The 23,299-nt window shown below is 44.5% G+C and overlaps 1 protein-coding gene across 1 annotated transcript in view; it reads right to left on the bottom strand.

The window, feature by feature from the left end:
• Nucleotides 1-23,299, bottom strand: part of LOC120982609 (alpha-1-antitrypsin-like) — a 45,290-nt gene that overhangs the window by 295 nt on the left and 21,696 nt on the right. Inside the window, exons 2-4 of the mRNA XM_040412884.1 lie at nucleotides 1,716-2,461; nucleotides 1,108-1,372; nucleotides 595-742 (exon numbers count right to left, since the gene is read on the bottom strand). Of these exons, the coding sequence (XP_040268818.1) occupies nucleotides 595-742; nucleotides 1,108-1,372; nucleotides 1,716-2,461 (1,159 nt within the window). The remainder of the gene's footprint in view (nucleotides 1-594; nucleotides 743-1,107; nucleotides 1,373-1,715; nucleotides 2,462-23,299) is intronic.

Below are 23,299 nucleotides of genomic sequence, written 5' to 3'. Positions count from 1 at the left end.
AAGCGCTAACGTATTCCACCGCACTTTACAGATATTATCATTAGAAATCGTTGTCCCCAGTAGAGCTGACAATCTAAATTCCTTGTCAGCATGTCTTTGGAGTGTGGGGGGGGGGGGGAAACCCATGCAGAGTTTGCCTTCTGGGGCCCCAGAACTGCAAAGCACCAGTACTAACTACTGAGCCATCAACAGACAGATAGCTAGATAGTTCCAGGAGAGTAGCTATAGGCGGTGCAGAGGTAGAAGTCGCTACCGGACCCAGGAGCCTGAGGGGGCCCAAAGACCCTTGTGCCGCATAAGAAGACGACAGTATTATAGAAAGTGCATGCTGGTCAAGTTACACCTCTGGCTGGATGGAAAGGGTTAGGTGATGAATTTGGCATGGTGCCGTTTCAATTTTTGCCTCAGGCAGCATGAAGGCTATGAGCTTTCCTGCCCCTGGCCACAAAGCACTGAGGTAAGTGGGGCCCAAGCTGAACTCTTGCACCAGGGCCCATGAGCCTTTAGCTACGCCCCTGGATAGATCAATAGATAGATTCAGATAGACCAATATGGTATATATAGATATTAGATAGATGGATTGATAGATCTCACCTTAGAAATCTTTGCGTTGGGTTCTCCAGTGATACCAGAAAGATCAGCGCTGTCTGAGAAAACGTCTTCTATGCCCAACTTGCTTAATGTTTCTTTCAGGTTGACAGTGCCGGAGACGGAGAATTTGGGGAGGTATAAGTCCACCAACCTGTGTGAAAAGAACAACAGATGATATGCAAATAATGAACGCCATAGGACAATGGGCAGATCCTTCATAGTCAAAAACATCCAAACATGGAGCGATCTGTAATGGAATTATTGCAACTGACTATGGCTGCAACTTCTCCCCAGTAACAGTAATATTTCAAAGCTGCTGACATAATGTGTTCATAGGTAGATAGATAGATAGATAGATAGATAGATAGATAGATAGATAGATAGATAGATAGATAGATAGATAGATATGAGATAGATAGATAGATAGATAGATATGAGAGAGAGATAGATATAGATAGATAGATAGATAGATAGATAGATAGATAGATAGATAGATAGATAGAGATACTCCCTTACCGTCTATGAAATGATTTCTTCCACGTTTTAATTGATTCTTTGTTAAAATTTTGTTCTACTTCTGACAATTTCCCCTCATTTGGCAGGACGAATAAAGCAGCAGCGTTTCCTTTATACGGTATGGAGACCACGGTGGCCTCATCAGTGAAGGCCGCATTGTACATTCCTGTTCTGCTCATGAAAGGCACCTTCACCGTTGTGTTCTCGTTGACGTGAAAATCTCCCTCTTTTGTCCATTCCTCTTCAAATGGATTTTCCCATTTTCCTGTGAAGACAAAATTAATCTGAGGTTATTGTATGGTATGAAACCAGCTGAGCTGTGATATTCTTTGACAGATGCTATATACACCCAATGAACAGCCTGACTGGAGTTGAAACTGAGGCTTGACCCATCTGCTCGTGCAATATACCATAACCTCCAAGTGATATTTCTTGAGCAATACTTCTTGACCAATCATTAGTGCCAAGAGCTGTAATTATTCAGTGTTCTCCCTATCTTGTGATGACTTTTCTTCAAGAAGTAAGCCAAGAGGTACTACTAAGGTTAGAAGGAGACAGGTTTAACAGGGGTGGTAGGTTATGTGTTGCTGTATAAAGTAATAAATTACCTCTGAAATAAATGTAGTTGATAAGGACAAAAATGGCATCCTGGTCTACACTGTCCAGCAGCTCAGCAATCTTGCCATTGGTTTTTTTCTCCACATAACTGTTAATCTGATTCTTTGCTTCTTCTGTGTTTTTAAAATCAGTAGAAAACGCCTCTGAGTGGTAGAGCTTCTTGGCTTCATCTAAGAACGTCTGGAGAATATTGCGTTCCTTGGAAATGAAGAGAGCATTCCCACCGCTGAGCTGCAGCTCCCTGTCCACATCATTCAGGAGATGCAGAAGATGATGGAAACCTTCATGAATTTCTTGTTCTGAGATCTCAGAGCTGTTAAAACGGAGTCCTTCAATGATTTGTGAGTGGGTCTGAGCCTTAGCACCAAGGGACAGGAAAGCAAATGCAGTAGAAATACTGACAGGGGAGAAGACAATGTTCTCAGAAGGATAATCTAGAGCTAGCTGCCGAAACAGGTCAAAGGAGAATTTTGAATTGTAATCAGCTATCTTGTGGCAGGGCAAGGACTCATTATGGTGATGGTGGCGCTTTTTGTCACGGTGTTCCCCACGGTGTTCCCCACGGTGTTCCCCCTTCTTGTGATGGCCATGTTTGCGATTATGGTGATCCCTGTGGTCATGGCTGTCTTTGTCATCATGATCATCTTTGTCTTGTTTACGATGACCCTTACGGTGATCGGCAAAGGCCAAGGTGATAAGTAGAGCAACTCCCACAAGCAGAAGGACTCTCATGTTTCTGAAAGACAAAGAAGATATTCTTCAATATAACAAAGTAATAATTACATTGTCTATTTACCCCCAGAGTAGCACCCCACAATAATGACATAGTTTTAGGGTTGATAATAAGTATAGTCAGTTAATTTGGATTTGCCCCATCAGAAACTGAATTAGCAGGTTGTGTGTAGTACAACAATCGGCTTGACTTTTGGTAAGAATGTTTAAATATCTGGGTAATGAAGAGAAGTAACGGTTGAGGAAGACATTGACCATTCATGGCGGCTAAGCATATTCATGCTGATAACATAGCGTCCAACAGGGATAAAGGGAGCAGTCAGGCAGTGCCCAAGAACCTACCAGGGTTTACTTTACAGGTGCAGATGATAAACCCCATCTATAGCCTTCCCTGCCCACCTGAAATTTTCAGGCAAGCTACATCTGCATCCTAGTTTTGAAATGCACTTGATTGAGTCTCCGAACCTTGAGAAAATCACAAGTACCAATATCTTTGATCACCCATTACTAATGGCAGGAGATGCTTTCTATATAGCACAAATTTCGAAATGACTTTAAAAAGGTTTTTCAAAATTGCAAAAAAACATTACTGCTTTCTTCCAGTAATAGTACCACACCTGTCCAATCCATGCGCTGAGTCTGCTATTGCATCTTAGCTCCATTGAAGTGAACGGAGCTGTGCTGCTGTTCTACAGACCACCTGTATACAGGTGTAACACAACCATATTTTTCTAATTCTGGACATCAACCTTCAATATCTTCTCATAATCATGAAAAATATGAAAATCCCTAAACTCAACAAAGGTGTAAATAAGATAAATATATACGGTATATATATATATATATATATATATATATATATATAATAGTTCTGTACTCACAATTTTCCTGGATCCACCAGGCTTTGGTAGGCTCCTACAGCAGCAATGATGACTTTATATAGGACAATGGACGCATCTCTTGTGAAGGCTGTGTCCTATAATCATTAACGATATAACCTCAGGGCTGTAGGTTTACATTTGGCAAATGTAGTCAATTAGTCAATTGAGTCTATTTGTTTTGAGTTGTCTCAATGTAAAAAAAAAAAATATGTGGCCCCACATGGGAGCTTGAAATCCAGTGATGTATGGTTAAAAGGGGCAAAACAGATTTTTGCAAGCAGCTGGAAAACAGGATTAAAAAAAAGAAAAAAAGTTATCTCAGTCGTGATTTTATTTCATAGATTTGGCCTTTGGATGAGTCCATTATATTCATTATTCTGTCTCCAACTTTCTGGTCCTCTGGTCATGTCAAGCTACATGGGGGATGTGGTTAGTATGTGTTTGGCCATAGATTGCTGAATCCTTGGTGCTAACCATAATACTATACAAGTACTATACAAGTCTCTAGATAACCAATAATTCTGCCATACGATGACCATGTAGTCATCAGATACTAGAGCTACACAGGTGCAGAATATTTTCACGGTGCAGAGCATACAAAAGAATACAGCACTAAACTGACAAGTCACAGTCAACATACACAGCAATTGTACATAGTGATGGCTTTTCTTATCGATAATGTTCTGCCACCTTTTCTTCTCCATCCAGCTCAGACCTCCACAATGACTTCTCTTGACGATTGAATAGATTAGATAAAACAATAATGTTGATCACAAATAGTCTAATCGCAAATTTTTATCGCGAATATTGGCACTTCGAGAATTCGCAAAGATCTAGAATATAATGCTATATCTTCGTAATAGCGAATATTCTAGATTTTTTTTATCACTAGATAAACCTATAATCTTTTCTCACTTAAACTTGGGCATATGGGAAAGACATGCAAATAGTGTTTCAGCTGAAAAACAAGGCAGATTCTGCTCATTTGCATGTCTTTCTCATATGCCCAAGTTTAGGCAAATGAGATTACATGACAAAACAGTATCGAAAGGTTATTGAATATAATATTAGGACAATTAGAAAACTGCTAATTTTTATGCAGCCCTTCTAAGCAGTGAGAGAAGAGTTAGCTGGCATCCAAAAGAAAAAATTTCAATTTTTGTTACCCTAATGATAATGATCTAGGTGCGCAGGTCCCCCAAGCCATCCAACTCAAATCAGGCAACTTTGAGGCTTACTGGCTCTTAGTCAGATAAGAGCTGGTTTTGAATGTATCATAGTGCACAAGGTTGCCATTGTAAGGTATGCTGACTGTACCTGTCTCATAGATAGGTTGCTGGTTTGCACATACCTGGCTTTTAGCATAAAGCCTTTTTATGATTGTATGTAATAGGTAAGGAAATTGTGTGTGCAATACGCGCATATAACATTGCTGTTTTTTGCAATCACGAATTCTTGAATTTGCAAATTTATGGCGAATATTCAGTTAAAAATTTGCGAAATATCACAAATTCAAATATTGTCTATGCCGCTCATCACTATAAAACAATGGATTACACTCAAGACAATACTTTTATATTCAAAAGGTATTCCAAACAAATAAAATCATGGCTACTATGTTATGTCATCAATTTACAATTAATGAGTGTCTGACCTCTGAGATTCCCAACCATGAAAATGAAGGGGCCACAGCACTCATTTAGAGCTGCATTTGCATCAATGTATTTCTTTCCATTGAAGCCCCTTGCCCCTGCTGTCTAAGGAACTGCAGTGAAAACCAATTTAAATAGCTAAACCAGAGTTAAAGCCCCTTTATTTTAGGAATGGTGGGTTGGCCTAGAGGCCAAATGGTCACGTCACAATATCACAATATAGAGATACCCCTTTAATCAGATCCTAGACAAGCAACTAAATGAATCAGACCCTAGACCAGACTCCAAAATGTTATAAGTACATAGATCCCCTAAATTAAACAGACCCTCCACCAGACACCATATGTAATGGGAAAAAAAAATCTAACTTTAGACCAGGCCACTCAGCTATCATCAGATATTCTTGTGCCTCCTTGGCTCCTGATGCTACCATACTGGATCCTGACATGTCCAATACCAGGCTGGAGTGTGTGGTGTCAGCCTGCGGGTGGGGGTTTATTACATGAGTTGGCTGGGGCTCTGTGTGAGCTTGTTGGGGGAGTCCAAAAGTTGGTTGTAAATAGCGGCATCAATATGGCAGGGACACTGCAAAGAAAGAAGCCAGTAGAACAGAGGATGAGTTAGGGGAAGGGCTTTGTTGTCTATAAGTGGAATCAAAAAGTTTTAAGATTGTAGGGGAGGTAGCTCTTTTAGGGGGTGACACAGCATAGTAACATAGTTTATAAGGCTGAAAAAATACACTTGTCCTTTCAGTTCGGCCTGTTATCCTGCAAGTTGATCCAGAGGAAGGCACAAAAACCCTGTGAGGTAGAAGCCAATTTTCCTCACTTTAGGGTTAAAAATTCCTTCCCGACTCAATCAGGCATCAGAATAACTCCCTGGATCAACGACCCCTCTCTAGTAGCCATAGCCTGTAATATTATTACACTCCAGAAATAGATCCAGGCCCCTCTTGAATTCCTTTATTGTGCTCACCATCACCACCTCCTCAGGCAGAGAGCTCCATAGTCTCACTGCTCTTACCGTAAAGAATCCTCTTCTATGTTTGTGTACAAACCTTCTTTCCTCCAGACGCAGAGGATGTCCCCTCGTCACAGTCCTGGGGATAAATAGATGATGGGGAGAGATCTCTGTACTGACCCCTTATATATTTATACATAGTAATTAGATCTCCCCTCAGTCGTCTTATTTCTAAAGTGAATAACCCTAATTTTGATCATCTTTCAGGGAACTGTAGTCCCCCACCATTGCCCTCCTCTGAACCCTCTCCAGCTCTGCTATGTCTGCCTTGTTCACAGGAGCCCAGAACTGTACACAGTACTCCATGTGTGGTCTGACTAGTGATTTGTAAAGTGGTAGGACTGTGTTCTCATCACGGGCATATATGCCCCTTCTGATGCAACCCATTATCTTATTGGCCTTGGCAGCAGCTGCCTGACACTGGTTTTTACAGCTTAGTTTGCAGTTCACCAAAATTCCTAGATCCTTTTCCATGTCAGTGTTACCGAGTGTTTTACCATTTAGTATGTACGGGTGACTTGCATTATTCCTTCCCATGTGCATAACCTTACATTTGTCAGTGTTAAACCTCATCTGCCACTTATCTGCCCAAGCCTCCAATCTATCCAGATCCATCTGCTGTCATCTGTAATATATATATTATATACTGTCCTAATTATTTTACACAGTTTAGTGTCATCTGCAAAAATTTATATTTTTCTGTGCAAGCCTTCTACAAGATCATTAATAAATATATTGAAGAGAATAGGGCCCAATACTGACCCCTGAGGTACTCCACTAGTGACAGTGACCCAATCTGAGTGTGTACCGTTAATAACCACCCTCTGTTTTCTATCCCTCAGCCAGTTACTTACCCACATACAGACGTTTTCTCCAGGTCCAAGCATTCTCATTTTATCTACTAACCTTTTATGTGGTACAGTGTCAAATGCTTTGGAGAAGTCCAGATATAAGACTTTACACAAAGTAAAGATAATTCAGATTACAAGTAATTATCCCTATAAATATTTCTACATCATCCATATTCTTGATATAATTTAGTGGCCCCTTCTAATGTATCTTGAGGTGACCTCCTTCCAGCAACTGTCACATGTTAACCACATGACTGCAGACCATCATGAGTCGGATCATACTCTCCAAGCTCCACAGGACACTGTCCCAAATGCTTGGCCCATCACCACGCATGTCTTGTGTATCACCACACAGGGGCACTGCCTGTGTCTCCTCCAGGTTCAACATCTGAGCCATGGGTAGGACGTGAGCGTGCACACTACTCTGAGCAGCAAACTGTGAGCTGGTCACCACCTTGAGCCACTTCCTGAGCCTGGGGCAGCAACTGAGTCCAACTCTTCTTTCCTGCATAGATATCTGTGTCCGAGCCTTTATACTTTGGGCGATCCTTTTAGGCATGGGGCGGATCAAGATACCGCAGGCGTAAGACTCGTGGCGGCGGCCGTTTCGCGCCTCAGCGCTTCCTCAGGCCACTGACGTTCTGACATCCTTGAAATCTCCACGTGATGCATAATGGTGACGTCACGGGGGATTCAACACAACACATAAAAACATATAACTTAAAAACAGAAAAACATCAGGATACAAAAAGGTACATTATAGGAAAACTCGTAGATCGTTTCTATCATTTAAGCCTAATGGGCCCATAGCTCCGGATCTCAGGATCCATCTTGCCTCCCTTCTCACGAGCTTGCGATGCCTATCGCCCCCTTGTGGTGGATTACATACTAGCTCGATTCCTGCAAATCTCAGAACCCTACTATCACTATTGTGTTCAAGTCTTACATGTTCTTTTAATCGTGGACACCCTTTCCCTGTCCTAATGGAGTTCAGATGCTCTCTAAATCTCTCATTCATGTTTCTAATAGTTTTACCTATATAGAATCTGCCACATGCACATGAAACCAGATATACAACATATTTACTCCTACAAGTAATCAATGTATTAACTGTATATACTGTAGGCCCCCAAAGTCTAACAGGTCCCATTGGGGATTGTACTTACAGACAGTATGAACAATTCCCAGTAGGTTCCCAATCCTTCAACAACATGTCTATTTTTGGTTCTACAAAGCGACTCCTGACCAATTTGTATTTTATCGTATTACATTTCCTAAAGGCCACTAATGGAACTGATCCTTTCATTTCTTTTAAACTCTCATCTTTATCCACTATATCCCAATTCTCCTTTATCACTCTTCGGATTTGATCTGTATTTAAAAGAAAAAACAAAGCGTTTCTGGTTCTCAGCCTGCTTTCTAGATTTTGCATTACCTTCAAGTGCTGCGACCCTATCAACCGCCGCTGCTTTTTGCAGTGCATCATTCAATAATGTTATAGGATAACCCCTGGCTAATAGACGTTTCTTTAGGTCTGAGGATTGTACCCTAAAGCTCTCTTCTGCCCTATTTATTCTTCTCAATCTTCTTCACAGTTTCTGGGTGATATCTCGAATAATGTAACAGTGAATTGGTAGCTGTTGGCTTACGATAGGCCTCAGTGACCAGCTCACCCCCCTTCTCCAACACTATTACATCCAGAAATTCTAATTTGGACCCTCCAAAATTATGGGTAAACCTCATGTTCATGTTGGTCACTGTATTCAAATGTTCTACCATCTCCTTGAACAGAATTTTGGAGCCGTACCAAATCATGAAGACATCATCTCTAAATCTTAGATATAATTTTACATGGGACACAAAAGGGTTGTCAACAGAAAATATATACAATATATAACATGAGTTATTAGGGACATGAATTAGAGATTTAGAGAGCATTTGAACTCCATTAGGACAGGGAAAGGGTGTCCACGATTGATAGAACATGTAAGACTTGAACACGATAGTGATAGTAGGGTTCTGAGATTTGCAGGAATCAAGCTAGTATGTAATCCACCACAAGGGGGCGATAGGCATCACAAGCTCTTGAGAAGGGAGGCAAGATGGATCCTGAGATCCGGAGCTATGGGCCCATTAGGCTTAAATGATAGAAACTATCTAGAAGTTTTCCTATAACGTACCTTTTTGTATCCTGATGTTTTTCTGTTTTTAAGTTATATGTTTTTATGTGTTGTGTTGAATATCCCATGACGTCACCATTATGCGTCAGGTGGAGATTTCAACGCATAAGGATGACGTCTGTACGTCAGAAGGTCAGTGGCCTGAGGAAGCGCTGAGGCGTGAAACGGCCGTCGCCACAAGTCTTACGCCTGCGGTATGTTGATCCGCCCTATGCCTAAACTTATGTCACAAGACTGGAATAAAGGAACCCATTTTTTCTTGGTGAGTGCCGCTTGAGTGTTTTTCTTGTACAAGTCTTCAATTTATCTCTAGCACCACCATAGGGGAGGTAAGGTATTACTGTCCAGACAATGGACCATCTGTGTAATGCACAGACATGTCAAGTCCTCTAGAGCAAGATACGCTATACATAGCCATTCTGGTAAAAAATAAAAATAAAATTAGGTCCAAAAAGGGCAAAAAGGGTATTTTTTGTTTATGGACACAGAATACCTGAAAATGTGTTTTTTAAAATAGATTTTGTACATTTAGAAATAGCCCTTTTAATATTGTGATATGGCTGGACAGGCAGTTGGTTATTCTGGACAAAATACTCGATAAAATCAATGATCTCTATGAACAGGATGGACTTATTGCAACAGAGGGTCATTTATCCAAGCTAATATGTAACTACTCAACTTCTCCATATGTTTGCACTGCTTAGGCTGCAGTTTGTAGGACCCTTGACCTTTAACATTTAGTTAGATTAGACTGAATCCAGATTTTCAGGACAAACAAATGTACATTTTAATGAATAGCTAATATCTGACGCAAACAGTCATAAAATTCATGGTGGAGATAGCTGAGCCTCAATCTCTCCCTGTTATGAAGGGAGAACCTAGTCATTGAGCTAGCCATGGTTTTTTAAGGAGGTTTACGACTTCCTCTTCCATCCCATGCAGTCTTGAGATGACTACAATGAATTCCCCAAAGTCCGAGAAGCAGATTACCTTCTGTGAGGTTTAGTCTATGCTTGAGTCCTAAATGGTTTCATTCAAACAGCATGTATAGGTGCTCATACACCCTTAAGGGGTGATTGGCATACAGATATCCATGGCAAACATAGGTCCAGCCTGCCAAATAACTTGAATGTGTTTGCAAATGACAAGTAAAGGAGCAGCTTGTCATTTACTGGTAATCTGCATGTGGCTCCTGCAGCCAGGTTGCATCATGTATGGCCACCAGTCCATGGTTGGTGCTTGGTATTGCTACTTAGCTCCACTGAGGTGAAGGAAGCAATGCCGAAATACCACACACAACCTGTGGACACGTTTGGCACTGTGTCTACCTGGTCTTCAACCAAGAACTTCTGGTAAATCTTGGGTTGCTTTGAAATGGGCACAGCATTTCCACCGCTCCTGGTTCATATCATTCAAGACTTTAGATACTGAGCAGGGTTGCCAACCGTTCAGAAATTTCTGGACAGTCCATAAAAATAGGTGATTTTTTTCCCTGTGTCCGTAAAAAAAAAAGATTGATGTGTGAGTGATTTTTTTTTTAGGCTGGTGGTACATGACTATATTATTTTGGTGGTACTATCATGATTCTACAGGTGACAGTAAATGGAGGTAATGAGTTATCAGTATATTGAGCTAGAGACACATGTAGTGCTTATAATCGTTATCCTTTATTATGGTTTTCCAATTTGTCCATAAAAAATGTAGGCTGTCTGTGATTTTGGATAAGTTGTCCAGAGAAAAGAAAAATTCGGGTTGGCAACTCTGATACTGAGATACAGACTTTATTTAACTCCAGAGCAGCATTTACAATTCTGCAGACTTCAGAGCTAAAAGCTACAAATTGTCTCTACTTTTTCAGTTTTTGTACCATGTTTACTCCAGTGATTTGCATTCTGGGAAGTTTTAGTGTAACTCAGTACAGAATAGGTAATGTACAGTATGTACACAGTGACTCCAGCAGCAGAATAGTGAGTGCAGCTCTGGAGAATAATACAGGATGTAACTCAGGGTCAGTACAGGATAAGTAATGTATGTACACAGTGACTGCACCAGCAGAATAGTGAGTGCAGCTCTGGAGTATAATACAGGATGTACCTCAGGATCAGTACAGGATAAGTAATGTATGTACACAGTGACTCCAGCAGCAGAATAGTGAGTGCAGCTCTGGAGAATAATACAGGATGTAACTCAGGGTCAGTACAGGATAAGTAATGTATGTACACAGTGACTAAACCAGCAGAATAGTGAGTGCAGCTCTGGAGTATAATACAGGATGTACCTCAGGATCAGTACAGGATAAGTAATGTATGTACACAGTGACTGCACCAGCAGAATAGTGAGTGCAGCTCTGGAGTATAATACAGGATGTAACTCAGGATCAGTACAGGATAAGTAATGTATGTACACAGTGACTGCACCAGCAGAATAGTGAGTGCAGCTCTGGAGTAGAATACAGGACAGAACTCAGGATCAGTACAGGATAAGTAATGTATGTACACAGTGACTCCACCAGCAGAATAGTGAGTGCAGCTCTGGAGTATAATACAGGATGTAACTCAGGATCAGTACAGGATAAGTAATGTATGTACACATTGACTCCACCAGCAGAATAGAGAGTGCAGCTCTGGAGTATAATACAGGATGTAACTCTGGGTCAGTAGAGTATAAGTAATGTATGTACACAGTGACTGCACCAGCAGAATAGTGAGTGCAGCTTTGGAGTATAATACAGGATGTAACTCAGGATCAGTACAGGATAAGTAATGTAATGTATGTACACAGTGACTGCACCAGCAGAATAGTGAGTGCAGCTCTGGAGAATAATACAGGATGTAACTCAGGATCAGTACAGGATAAGTAATGTATGTACACAGTGACTGCACCAGCAGAACAGTGAGTGCAGCTCTGGAGTATAATACAGGATGTAACTCAGGATCAGTACAGGATAAGTAATGTTTGTATACAGTGACTGCACCAGCAGAATAGTGAGTGCAGCTCTGGAGTATAATACAGGATGTAACTCAGGATCAGTACAGGATAAGTAATGTATGTACACAGTGACTCCACCAACAGAATAGAGAGTGCAGCTCTGGAGTATAATACAGATTTTAACGAAGGAGGAGTACAGAATGAGTAATGTATGCACACAATGATTCTGCTGTTTATGTCAATCATTTCTGTTCAAAATGTAAGGGGTTTGAAGGTGAACAGACATTTTGAAGAGGACCTGACATTTCCAATCACAGGGTAGACTTTTCAGGCTCGTAAACTGCAGAAATGTCTGTCTGTCACTCTATAACAGTCTAATTCTACCACTGATAACACCTTACAACTAGGTCTGTAAACACAGCGCCCCTCCCCCTTCCCCGCGCTTACACGACCGTTTCCAATCTCGCGCACTCTACAAATGGCGTCTGGGGAGGAATATACCGACAGGTTACACAGTTTCAGGAGTCTCTGTTGAGCTTCATAAAGTTTTGTTGCTCAGCTGTTCTCGTGTTAATAGGAAGCAGGTGGCACTAATACTGCTCTAATGTCGCAGCAGGTTTTCATTAACCATACTACGAGCAGAATCTTATTTCACCTCTCAGAAAAAGAGGCAAATGGACCTGGAAACAGAAAGAGACATACACAAGGGGGTCTGCGCAGGCAACTGGGGTCTCTGAAAAATCAATTGCACTCACTTTGCCTATTACAGGGATATATGGGCTTTTAAGAAGCAGCATTTTTCCTTGTAATGTGTTTTCCTGTAAATGTGCAGTGAGCTTATGTCCGCTATTAGGGATGAGCGGATCGAATTAAGATGTAACATCCGAAGTCAATTCGCATAAAACTTTGTTTCAATACTGTACGGAGTGAGCGTACAGTATTAGAATGTATTGGCTCCGATGAGCCGCAGTTATAACTTCGCGAAGTCTCGCGACACTTTGCATAATAACTTTAGAAATTTATTTTTACTGTAAAAAAACATTTCCCGAACTCGGGTTTGGCTCCAAGTGGTATCTTGGAACCGAACCCGAGTTCGGGAAATGTTTTTTTTACAGTATAAATCAATTTCTGAAGTTATTGTGAGAAATCTCGTGAGACTTCGCGAAGTAATAACTTCAGCTGATCGGAGCCAATACATTCTAATACTGTATGGGCGGCATTGGGGAGCACAATGCCTGGGCTGAATTTCAGTCCCAGTCCGGCCCTGGAGCCATGATTCGTATCCTGCGAGAAGGCCCCTTTACAACAGCTGGGGGTGCCAGGAATCAGACCCCCCCCCCCCCCCACTGATTTACAATTGATGACCTATCCATCAATATCCAGAAGACCTCTACTTACTGCCCCATACAGCATTTGCCCCAGAGGTCTGACTCTCCCCCTCAATATCCTCAGACATCTTTTACTGAACCCTCTCAGCCAATGAAAAGCATGGAGAGGAATTGTACAGGAAAATGTGTTAATTTCTAACGATAACTTGTTTTCCCTTAGTCCTAACAGCAGCACAGATGGGGTTAACTACCCCCCATGGACTGGTAGGACCGGCAGAAGTTTAATGAGCCCAAGTACCAATAATAAACTTTACTCCCCTACAAAAAGAGGGAACCGCCCCCCAGCCTACTGTGTTTATAGCAAGAATAACTTTACTAGGGTGGAATATTTGTGTGCTGCTGTTAGAACTAAGGGAAAACAATGGATCCAATGCCTGGGAAACGAAGGACTCTCTTTTGGCCTCCTTAATCCAGCGACTAATAGAAGTCTTGGATGCCTTACGGCCTTTAGACTTACAGGCAAACAGGATAAAGAGGTTCTCATCTATCCTGAACTCCCTAGATCTATCCACATAGATCTGGAGGCATCTCGAGATATCCAACGGATGTTTGACTGGATCTCTGAAGGAGGTAGAAAGAGAATACAAAACTGGCAATTGAATAACTTGGTTGATGTTTTGAAACGATGGAACCTTGGGCCTGACGTATGGAAGAAATCTTAGGAGAACCCGGTCTTGTAGAAAAATGATATAGGGTTCGTGGGCCGAGAAAGCTTGAAGCTCTGAGACCCTCTTGGCCGAGGTTACCGCCAGTAGGAGAAACCAACTTCAACGTCACAAATTTCAAATCTACCTCCTCCAAAGGCTCGAAAGGGGGGAATGCAAACCCCTTGAGAACAACTGATAAATCCCACTGAGGGATGGGCTTCAGTACTGTAGGCTTCAATCTTTCAGCTGCTTTGAGGAAACGTTTGATGAGTGGGTCCCGAGAATAGGATCTGTGAGGTAGGGCGAAATGGCAGAAATCTGGACCTTCAGAGTAGATGGAGCAAGGCCTTTGTCAAGGATGTCCTGCAGGAATTGAAGTATCACAGAGAGGGGCGGATCTGCAAATGCCACCTGTTTATAGGTACCAGACCTACCGCACCAAGACGAGAAGATCCTCATGATTCTGGAGTAGGCTTTTTTGGTAGAGTCTGCTCTTGAATGTGACAATGTTCTCAAGACCGACTCTGAGAGTCCTTCTATTCTGGGAAGGGACTGATCAACTTCCAGGCTGTCAGGTTGAATCTGTGCAGATCTGGGCAGAGATGAGTGTCCCACGACACCAGGGTCTGCTGAAGGGGGAGCCTCCAATAATGCCCTCGACTCATCTGAATGAGTTGGGTAAACCAGGATCTCTTTGGCCAAAAACGGAATAATGGCTATCACGAGGCCTGATCCTGATGGATTTTCATCAATACCCTCGGTATCATGGAAAACGGAGGGAAGATGTAAGCCAGCCTGAACCTCCACGGTATTGACAGAGCATCTATCGCCAGGGGGTTGTCCTCCCTGTAGAGGGAGCAGAACCTCTCCACCTTGGCGTTGAACCTCGTTGCCATGAGATCTACCTCTGGCAAACCACACTTGAGGACTATCTGCCTGAACATCTCCGGATGCAAGGACCACTCCATCGTCGGTAGACCTCGGCGATCCACGATCATATTGAGAGAACCTCGAATGTGGATGGCAGACAGGTGGGAAAGGTTCGACTCTGCCCACCGAAGAATCATTCCGATCTCCGAAAGGAGGGGTAGAGATCTTGTGCCACCCTGCTTGTTGATGTACAGAACCGCAGTCATATTGTCTGACTGTACTTTCACCGCCCTGCCCCATATTTGGGGGGCGAAGTAAAGGAGGGCTAGCCGGATGGCTCGAATCTTGCGGAGATTAGAAGAGAGTAGCCGCTCCTGAGGAGACCAAGTCCCCTGGACTGGGGAATCGTCTAGGTGAGCGCCCCAGCCTACTTGGGACGCGTCTGTTGTCAATATGACCCAGGGTGGCTGGGTTATAGACTTCCCGCCTGGGAGATGGAACCACCATCTCAGGGAGCTTCGGGTTTGACAAGACAGGGAGCACCAGGAATCTAGCCCGGCAGGGCTGCCATCCCACTTGGAAAGGACCTCCGACTGTAGAGGGCGGAGGTGCCACAGAGCCCAAGGGACTGCATCCTCAGCCGCTGACATGAGCGCCAACATCTTCATGAGAGTCCGGATTGGAACTCGACGAGAAACAGATAAGAACCTTGCCAGGTCCTGAATCTGAGTTTTTCTTTCTGGAGTCAACTGGAGGGACATCCCAACGGAGTCGACTATAAACCCTAGGTAAGTTACCGAAGTCGACGGGCTCACGTTCGACTTCTGCCAGTTGATGATCCACCCTAGGCGGACCAGAATGGAGATAGCAATATGAAGATGGTGGGAAAGGACAGGAACCGAAGAGGCCTTTAGGAGCCAATCGTCCAGATAAGGAATTATGGTCAGTCCCTGGAGTCTCAAAGATGCCACCACCGAAACCACTAACTTGGTGAAGGTGAGAGGAGCAGAAGAGATCCCGAAGGGCAAGGCAACGAACTGGAGGTGCCTGCGAACCCCCGAGACCTGGACCGCGATCCTGAGATACTTTCTGGAAGCAGGATGGATCGAGATGTGAAGATACGCATCCTTGAGGTCCAGAGTTGCCATCACGTCTCCAGGATTGAGAACGTGAACCACTGACCTGATAGTTTCCATACAAAACTTTGCCTTCTTTATATATCGATTGAAAAATCTTAAATTGATAATCATCCGGAGATCTCCAGATTTTTGGGGACTAGAAAAACCGGAGAATAAATACCTAAGCCCCGTTCTCCTGCCGGAACCTCCTCCAGTGCTCCCTTGAGAATGTAGTCCTGAATGTAGGACTCCAGAATTGCCTGCTTGGCAGGTTGTAAGCGCTGGTTGGTGATGAATCTGTCTGGGAGAGGAGATTTGAGGCTGATTAGGTAGCCCTCGGATATAACCTTTAGGACCCAAGGGTCCAGAACTTCCTGGGCCCAAATTTCCTTGAAGTGGGCCAGACGCCCCCGACAGGTACAAGGGGGCAAGGGATCTGAAATACTTCTGGAAGGACGGCAGGAGTAGCGGGGGTTAACCAAGAGCCTCGGAGAGGCCCATAGTCACGAGGGCTTTGCCTCCTTGGCTCCTCTGCGAGGGCGCTTTGTATTTCTTCGCTGCGCCCCCCAGTCTCTACGCGATCTTGCGTGTTGGCCAGACCTACAACCACGGTCTAGCCTGCCCCGCCCCCGAAAGGGCTGCTGGAGAAACTTTTGCCCTTCTTATCGGAGAGGCCCTCCATGATTTTATCTAATTCTGAGCCGAACAAGCGGTCCGGCTCAAAGGGGAGACCGCACAGGTTATATTTGGAAGCATTGTCAGCGACCCATTGTTTGAGCCATAATGGCCTGCGGGCTGCTGACACCAGGGCCATGGATTTGGCCGAATTTTTATTGTAATTGTGTGTTGTCGCACAGAAAATCCATCGCTAGATTAGCGGTCTTGAAATATGTCGTCACGCGAGATTCTCTAATCGACATCCGTCTGGATCTGGTTTAGGCGGGCCCGGAGAAAGGAAGAAAACTCAGTGGCTGCAATAGCAGTAGATGCAGAAGCTGCAGCTGCAGAATAGCTTCTTCTTAAAGTGCACATCGTCTGCTAGCACCAGAGTGCGTCTGGACAATTTGGCAATAGCCATGTCCACCTTGGGAACGGAACCCCACGATTCCATCAAGGATTTCGCCATGGGAAACATGGTCTTGAATTTTTTGGTCAAGACCGGACCCTTCTCAGGCCTTTTCCATTCCATCCGCATGACGGAAAGAAGGGTCTCATCCACCTTAAAGACACATTGTGCCCAACCGGCGGGAACGGAGGACTCCCCAGCGTAAACATCATGGTCCTCTGACCTGATGGACTTTAACAACTTCTGTGTTTTTTCTGGGGGGAAAAACACGAGGTTAACTCCTCTTCGTCGAAGAGGAAGAGACCAATGATATGGCTGCGGGTCTTTCGACAGGCACGGAGGTATCCATAGGTGCCTGGGTGGGCGCAGGAAGCCTTTCGTCCAATGGATTCATCCACGTATCCTTTAACCCACGCATTCATCTCTTGCATGGTGGGTTCAGTAGATGGTTGGGGCCTACGACAACCTTCGCATCTGGAATAGGGACAATTCTCGTCCAGGAGAGCGCTGCAGTCGAAACAGGCCAGATGTTTACTCTTCGAAACCGATTTCCGGGAATCCGGGTCTCTAGGTGAAGCCATAGCTGTAAAGAATTAAGAATTAGTAAATTCTGCCACCAGTAAAAGAATACCAGAAAAAAACGTAAGCAGAGGCCCACCGAGGGAAACGATAGAAAGCAACCGCTAGTAGCAATGGAATCTGAGTACAATGTACTAGATAGGCTCTGGGAGCTAGCTTGGAGAGAAGCGTGTGCTGCCAGAGGAAGAGCATGAGAACAGAGACTCCTTAAATAGGCAAGGCTCCGCCCCCCTTGGGCAGAGATCCCGCCCCTGGAAGTGATGGAAAAGTTGTTTCAAGGGGACTAACACCTGGACTGTGGCATGCCGGAGGGGGATCCATGGCAAAACTCCCATGGAAAATTACGTAGTTGACGCAGAGTGTGGTAAGTTGAATTCGCAATGTGATTAATATACCCTGCATTAATTGCATTGCGAATTCAACTTAGAGCTAAGTTCCTAATGGTTGTATTGCTAGAATTGACGAATATAACGAATATAGCACTATATTCTCAATCTTCGTTATATTCTAGCAATACAACCATTAGGAACCCAGCTCTAAGTTGAATTTGCAATGCGATTATTATAACCTGTATTAATCGCATTGCGATTACAACTTAGTCGAATTTGCGACACTGCAGCTTCAGAATGAATCTAAGATGGATGCTGTCCTTGCTTTTTGATTGGAGGTGGGAGGGCCTGGGAGGGAGGGTATGCTGATTGGCTGGAATGTGTCTGCTGACTGTGAGGTACAGGGTCAAAGTTTGCTCAATGATGATGATGTATAGGGGCGGACCGAACATCGCATATGTTCGCCCGCCGCGGCGAACAAGCTATGTTCGCCGGGAACTGCTCGCCGGCGAATAGTTCGGGACATCACTACAGAGAGGCCGACGTCACTTCCAGAAGATGGCGGCGCCGACGGAGACAAGGCGGAGCGCTGCACCGCCACACAGACAGAGGAGGGAGGTAAAGGAAAAAAACAGCCCCGCAAAAAGATAGCCGGGCTTGAGCAAATATAAGAGAAATACTACCGAAGCCAGCAGTATAAAAGAATACATGCTTCCCCCCAAAAAAACAACAGAGAAAAGGGGGGATCCGCCAGTCCACCTGTCCGGAGGACAGCAAATAACACAGTGGGCTGGGGGGCGGTTCCCTTCTTTTGTAGGGGAGTAAAGTTTATTATTGGTACTTGGGCTCATTAAACTTCTGCCGGTCCTACCATTCCACGGGGGGTAGTTAACCCCATCTGTGCTGCTGGTAGGACGTAAGGGAATCCAGAAAATAATGGAGGTCACTCATGTTAGATCTACATTCCCATTATTTAAATACATTAGGGGGTAAAAAGAATGTCCGCAAGGATGTCCACAATTGATAATCCAATGAATTGTGAATGAGTCCTACAGATGATTGGGAAATGTCCATAGAACGTAAAAAGGGTCGGATGCAACAGGGCAAAGGAAAAAGGAAGTTTTGCAGCCCGGATTTGTTTAGTGAGGACACAGCCTTGACCACTGCTGCTACATGATAGAAAAATCAAATAGAAACCCACACACCTGAACTTTGTCCCTAAAGCCTCATTGAACCTCTTATTTAACCTCTACAGATGAAGCCATTATTTGGATTGGGCCATCGGCAGCAATTCTTTTCACTCTCGTTATTAAAAAAGTTGCACAAGACCATAAAAACATAGCTGCTTTCTTCCAGAAACAGCTCCACACCTGTCCATGGGTTGCCTCGGGTATTGCAGCTCAGCTCTATAGAAACGAATTGGGCTGAGATGTCAGACCACGCACAACCTTGGACACCTAGATGGTCATGCACTTTGTGTCTACACAGACAAGCCACGGCAATACCAATTTCCACCCTGACCGTCACAAGACCTAACCTTGTAATGGCGGATGGCCAAAACGCCCTCCACAGCTCCAGCGCCGCTGCGTCCACGGTAGGGATTACACATTAGAATCCAAACAGTGTGCACTGTACCATTAAAGGGGTTATCTGAGAGTCTGATGGCATATGGCTAGGATATGCTGTAAATGTCAGATAGGTGTGGGTCCCACCTCGGGGACCTGCTCCTATCTTCAGAACGGGCACCCCAAAGTGAAGGAGAGTGCATCGCTCATGCGCAGAGTGCTTTCCATTCCAAGGGAGTTCTGAAAATAGAAAGCTTGATTATTTTAGGAACTACCATAGCAGTGAATGAAGGGCAGTGCGCTATCCTTCACTTCCAACAGCCTATTCGGGACATAGGAGCGGTCCAGGAGGTATGACCCGCATCTATCTAAGGGCTCATGCAGACGGCCGTGCCCGTATCGCAATATACGGGCCCCAGCTGTTTGTGCACAGCAAGCATCACGGCTTTGAATGGATACGCAATCCTGAAGGTGCGGAACGGAGGCACTGTGTAGTGCTTCCGTGGGGTTTCTATCCATGCCTCCGCACCACAAAAATATAGAACTTGTTATATATTTTTGCAGTGCAGACGGATCATGGGCCCGTTCAAGTTGAATAGGTCTGCATCTGTCTGTGGAAAGTTGCAAATTGCGGTCTCCAGTGCACGGAACAGTCGTCTGCATGAGCCCTAACATTAATGGCATATCCTAGCCCAGGGATGCTCAACCTGCGGCCCTCCAACTGTTGCAAAACTACAACTCCAAGCATGCTCGGACAGCCTACAGCTATCATCCTACAGCAGGGCATGGTGGGAGTTGTAGTTTTACAACAGCTGGAGGGCCGCAGGTTGAGCATCCCAGTTCTAGTATAACAATATAATAATATTTGCAAAGACAGGTGCACTCTGCGGTCTTACTAAACCCTCATACTGATGTTAAAATTGAGAGATTAGCCAACATATCCTACTGTGGAGGACATGTCTGAGCCCTTAGCTGTTTGTTTGTATATAGAGAGCCCTGGAGGTGTATAAACTCCAATTTAAATGAGCCTGTTTTCCATCCACAGGCTACATTTAGGTGCACCTGTGAGGCCGGGGCCATATCAGCCAGTCCTCCCTCCTCCCATTGCTAGCATGGTTACATGCTGGAGGTAGCTGGTAAGTTCACTGGCGTAGCTATAGGGGTCGCAGCGGTCCCAGTTGCGACCGGGCCCCTAAGCATGCTTGCTCTTCTCAGGTCCCACGCTGCTCTGCACTGGCTGTCTGCAGAACTCTGACTCCATGCTGCAGGAGGTCAGGTGACTGCAGCGCGGGCCCTGAGAAGAGAGCCAGGACAGAGAGAGTGGGGGCAGGAGAGGTAAGTTATTTTATTATTTTAGTCTGATCTGAGGTCTGATATGGGAGTCTAAAGAGTCTAATGGAGGGACTGGAGGTCTGATATGGGGGTCTGACGTCTAATGGGGGGACTGGAGGTCTGATATGGGGGTCTGAAGGGTCTAATGGGGGGACTGGAGGTCTGATATGGGGGTCTGAAGGGTCTAATGGGGGACTGTAGGTCTGATATGGGGGCCTCAAGGGTCTGATTGGGGGTCTGAGTAAGGGCCTGAAGAGTCTGATTGGGGGTCTGAAGGGTCTTATTGGGGGTCTAAGGGGTCTGAAATGTCTGATTGGGGGTCTGAAGGGTCTGACTGGGCGTCTAGAGAGGTCTAATGGGGGTCTGGAGAGGTCTAATGGGGGTCTGATTGGGGGTCTGGAGGTCGAATGGGGGTCTGATTGGGGTTTGGAGGTCGAATTGGGGTCTGATTGGGGGTCTGGAGGTCGAATGGGGGTCTGATTGGGGGTCTGGAGGTTGAATAGGGGTCTGGAGGTCTGGTCTGAGGTCGAATGGGGGTCTGGAGGTCTAATGAGGGTCTTATCTGAGGTCTGATATTGGGGCTGGGTCTGACATGGAGGTCTAATGCGAGTCTGATATGGGGTCTGACAGAGGTCTAAAGGAGGTCTGGTCTGAGATGGGGGTCTCATCTGGGGTTTGATATGGGGTCTGATCTGAAAGGTAAGGGGGTATTTTTTTAGTACTAGCACACTATCTGTACTGGGTTCCTATGGCAACTCACTCTACTGCAAGGGCAGAGAAGAGCGGTTAAAAACAAACTGCTCCAACTTGCTCACTTCACTGGCGGTTGCCATCTTCAAATGGTTGTAGTTTAAAAATTATAAATCCTACAGTAAAGTGCTTTATATTGTGATAATCACAAGACCCAGACCTACATAATGCATAGTATGTCTCTGAAATATTAAAAATGAAGGCAAAGTCGCAGTTTAAAAATTGCCCTTCAAATTTGAGGTGGCTAGAGTGGAGTTTCAATAAATGTCAACGGGCGGCGTGAGTTGCAAACAAATGGTCATATTGTGAAAACTATCATGACTATGGCTTAGCCGTGGACATTTTTAGTGGCAGCAGGGATAGCTGAACGTTTTGTTATAAGATTTGTGTAGGTCGGCTTGAAAATGAGGGAGTGGTGGCAGTTTAGAAATCATGTCCTAGCTTTTTTCAGCTCCCACTCTAGTTTTGAACATTCCGCCATTCATTCCTATGGGACCAATTTCACCACAAAAACGCTGATATTTTGTGAACCATTCGGCGAACCGTTCCACAAAGTAATTGCACACCAATCGGGAACAATCCGCACGTTTCGGTATATTTCTGTCTATGCAGTGTGAAAACTGTGGGAGGAGTTAGGGTGGTAAATTTGGCTAAAATAATAAAAATATATATATGTGAGACAACAGTAAGTGGTCTTGCCATGCAAGAACACTTAAAAATGTAGGACCTCTGAAAAGTCTAATCATGCATATGTCCTCAGAACTTGGTTTGGGCCCCTCAGTGCGGCGTGACACGGAGGCTATCAGCATGTGGCACTGCTGAGGTGTTATGGAAGACTTCAGCTCTTCTGCATTGTTCGGTCTCATGCCTCTCATCTTTCTCTTGGCAATGCCCCATAGATTCTCTATTGGGTTCAGGTCAGGCAAGTTTGCTGGCCAATCAAGCACAGTAATCCCATGGTCATTGAACCAGGTTTTGGTATTTTTGGCAGTGTGGGCAGGTGCCAAGTCCTGCTGGAAAATGAAGTCACCATCTCCATAAAGCTCGTCTGCGGAAGGAAGCATGAAGTGCTCCAAAATCTCCTGGTAGACGGCTGCGTTGACTCTGGACTTAATGAAGCACAGTGGACCAACACCAGCAGAAGACATGGCTCCCCAAATCAACACAGACTGTGGAAACTTAACACTGGACTTCAAGCATCTTGCATTGTGTGCCTCTCCGTTCTTCCTCCAGACTCTGGGTCCTTGGTTTTCAAATGAGATGCAAAAGTTGCTCTCATCAGAAAAGAGGACTTTGGAGCACTGAGAAACAGAGCAGTTCTTTTTTTCTTTAGCCCAGGTAAGACGCTTCTGACGTTGTTTGTTGTTCAGGAAAGGCTTGACAAAAGGAATACGACATTTGAAGCCCATGTCCAGGATCCGTCTGTGTGTGGTGGCTCTTCATGCACTAACTCCAGCCTCAGTCCACTCCTTGTGAAAGTCCCCAACACTTTTGAATGGCCTTTTCCTGACAATCCTCTCCAGGCTGCTTGTGCACCTTTTAATTCCACATAACTTTCTATTAATGTGCTTTGATGCAGCACTTTGGGAACATCCAACTTCTTTTGCATTTACCTTTTGAGGCTTTCCCTCCTTAATGGAGGTGTCAATGATGGTTTTCTGCACAACGGTCAGGTCAGCAGTCTCT

Source organism: Bufo bufo, chromosome 11 (genome assembly GCF_905171765.1).
Source record: "Bufo bufo chromosome 11, aBufBuf1.1, whole genome shotgun sequence".
In the NCBI taxonomy this organism is placed as follows: Eukaryota; Metazoa; Chordata; class Amphibia; order Anura; family Bufonidae; genus Bufo; species Bufo bufo.
This window is presented reverse-complemented; position numbering and strand designations above follow the sequence as displayed.